This window comes from Sinocyclocheilus grahami, unplaced genomic scaffold (assembly GCF_001515645.1).
Source record: "Sinocyclocheilus grahami isolate Dianchi unplaced genomic scaffold, SAMN03320097.WGS_v1.1 scaffold1597.1, whole genome shotgun sequence".
Classification (NCBI taxonomy): Eukaryota; Metazoa; Chordata; class Actinopteri; order Cypriniformes; family Cyprinidae; genus Sinocyclocheilus; species Sinocyclocheilus grahami.
Window position 1 is genome coordinate 228,771 of NW_015506776.1, and position 2,243 is coordinate 231,013.

Sequence of the window (2,243 nt, forward strand, 5' to 3'; positions counted from 1 at the left end):
ACGTGCCTCACCTGCCGGGCTGAGCTCACCTGCCACCAGGGTGACTGTGGGATTAGGGCCCGCAAGACCCAGTTTTTCCCTTGATTTTCCCATAATGCTCAGCTCCTCAATGGCACACGCACACACCTGACAAGGATCAGCCCCAGTGAGATGGAGAGGCAGGGGCTGGAGGAGCATATATAAAGATGTTTCACGGTGTTGACTTGTCTTTCACGCAGGGCCTTGGCCAAAGCAGAAGCAGCGGAAACTGCAGAGACTGACGGTGCAGATTTACCAGGGTGGACGGTGAAGACGTCCTCTCCCACAGCCATGGACGAATCGCAAGAGGTGCCCGAGCTACCTGTGAGTACAGTGCACTTACTGACCAGTCAGGAATGAAGAAACATTCATGTGTAGTTGACAACTTCTTCGCTTTTGAGATGTTCATTTAAAAAAGGAAAAGTGTTATGTTTTCGGTGCTGTAACTGGACACTATTTCTTTTCATAATTTAAATCACTTTTTAATCACCCTGATTACTTTTATAGCATGCCACTCTGAAGGACGCTGCAGTCACTGCTTGAAATGTTACACATTATTGTGTTAAATGCCTACTGTTAATCATTCAACACACAGTGAGATGGAGAGGCAGGGGCTGGAGGAGCATATATAAAGATGTCTCACGGTGTTGACTTGTCTTTCACGCAGGGCCTTGGCCAAAGCAGAAGCAGCGGAAATAAGTACTAAAAGTTGTTTACTATTAACGGGTTAGTATCTTTTAAAATGCAGTCGATCATGGGTTTATTAATCATAAAACCTGCACTCAATGTAGTCTGGCAGTAGTCTAGTCTCCCCTGTTTGCTTGCTTAATACACATTCCTGGTCTTATTGTGTATTTGCATAATGCATTATTGAATGTTGTTTCAATACATATGGTTTGGATTTTAACGTTTTTATTATATATAATAATTATATTTATAATGAAAAAGAAAAGATTCTCAAATTTCAGCCAGTTCTTTTTCATCTCAACCAGTAGGTAGTTGGTTGTATGGCAAATAGAAAGGACAGCTTAAAACTGCCAGATTGCTTTTTTGAACAAACAATGAACATGATTTAAACTTCTTAATCTTAATTTGTTTTACTCCAGGAGTTTTCAAGTTACAACTCTCTTGGTCAGAGTCAGTTCTCGCAGTACTACGTTCCCCCTCCCAGTTACCTGTCTGCTGGGTTGCCCAGCAGTGATAGAGATGGAACTGGTGTAGTGGCACCTGGATATCCAGCCATTAAAACTGAAGGCAGTGCCTCAGCAAACCTGCCCGACACAACAGGTGTGTTATCATTATCCCTCTGTAACTTCACAATAAACCTAGAACTTTGTAAATACAAGTACTAGCAGTTCTCCCCACCTTCTGTAAATGGCTAAAAATTGTCTTTTTCACAACTAAAATTAGAATTAGAATGTTGTTCCTGTGGCTCAGTGGTAGAGCATTGCATTAGCAGCGCAAACGGTCGTGGGTTCAATTCCCAGGGAACACACATACTGGTAAAAAATGTATAGCCTGAATGCACTATAAGTCGCTTTGGATAAAAGCGTCTGCTAAATGCATAAATTAAAGTTAATTAATTGATTAAATAAATCAGAATCAGAATGAGCTTTATTGCCAGGTATGTTTACACATACGAGGAATTTGTTTTCGTGACAGAAGCTTCCACAGTGTAACAGAATGACAGTGACAGAACAAAAAACACAGATAATAAAAATAAAAATAGAACAAGTAAATAAGGAATAAAAATATATAAATTGACAATTGTGTGTGCAGGTATATTACAATAGACAGTTTTTTTTTTGTATGTACAGGTACTGTATATTATGTGCAAATTTGAGGTGTAGGCTGAGTATGAGTGTTAGATAAATAAGTGTATGAGTGAATAAATAGTGTGTGTTCCACGGTTATTGTCAAGTGTTCATGAGATGGATGGCCTGAGGGAAGAAACTGTTCCTGTGTCTGGTCGTTCTGGTGCTCAGTGCTCTGTAGCGTCGACCAGATGGCAACAGTTCAAAGAGGGAGTGTGCTGAATGTGAGGGGTCCAGAGTGATTCTGCCAGCCCTTTTGCTCACTCTGGACGAGTACAGTTCTTGGAGAGAAGGGAGGATTGTACCAATGATTCGCTCAGCAGTCCGGACTACCCTCTGAAGTCTTCTGAGGTCAGACTTGGTAGCTGAGCTGAACCAGACAGTTATAGAAGTGCAGAGGACAGATTCAAT

The 2,243-nt window shown here is 41.3% G+C and overlaps 1 protein-coding gene across 1 annotated transcript in view; it reads left to right on the top strand.

Moving 5' to 3' along the window:
* The first annotated feature begins 374 nt into the window (after positions 1 to 374).
* The window catches only part of LOC107571453 (eyes absent homolog 3), a 49,160-nt gene continuing 47,291 nt past the window's right edge, over positions 375 to 2,243 (top strand). Inside the window, exons 1-2 of the mRNA XM_016257778.1 lie at positions 375 to 392; positions 1,125 to 1,305. Coding sequence (XP_016113264.1) covers positions 375 to 392; positions 1,125 to 1,305 — 199 coding nt within the window. The remainder of the gene's footprint in view (positions 393 to 1,124; positions 1,306 to 2,243) is intronic.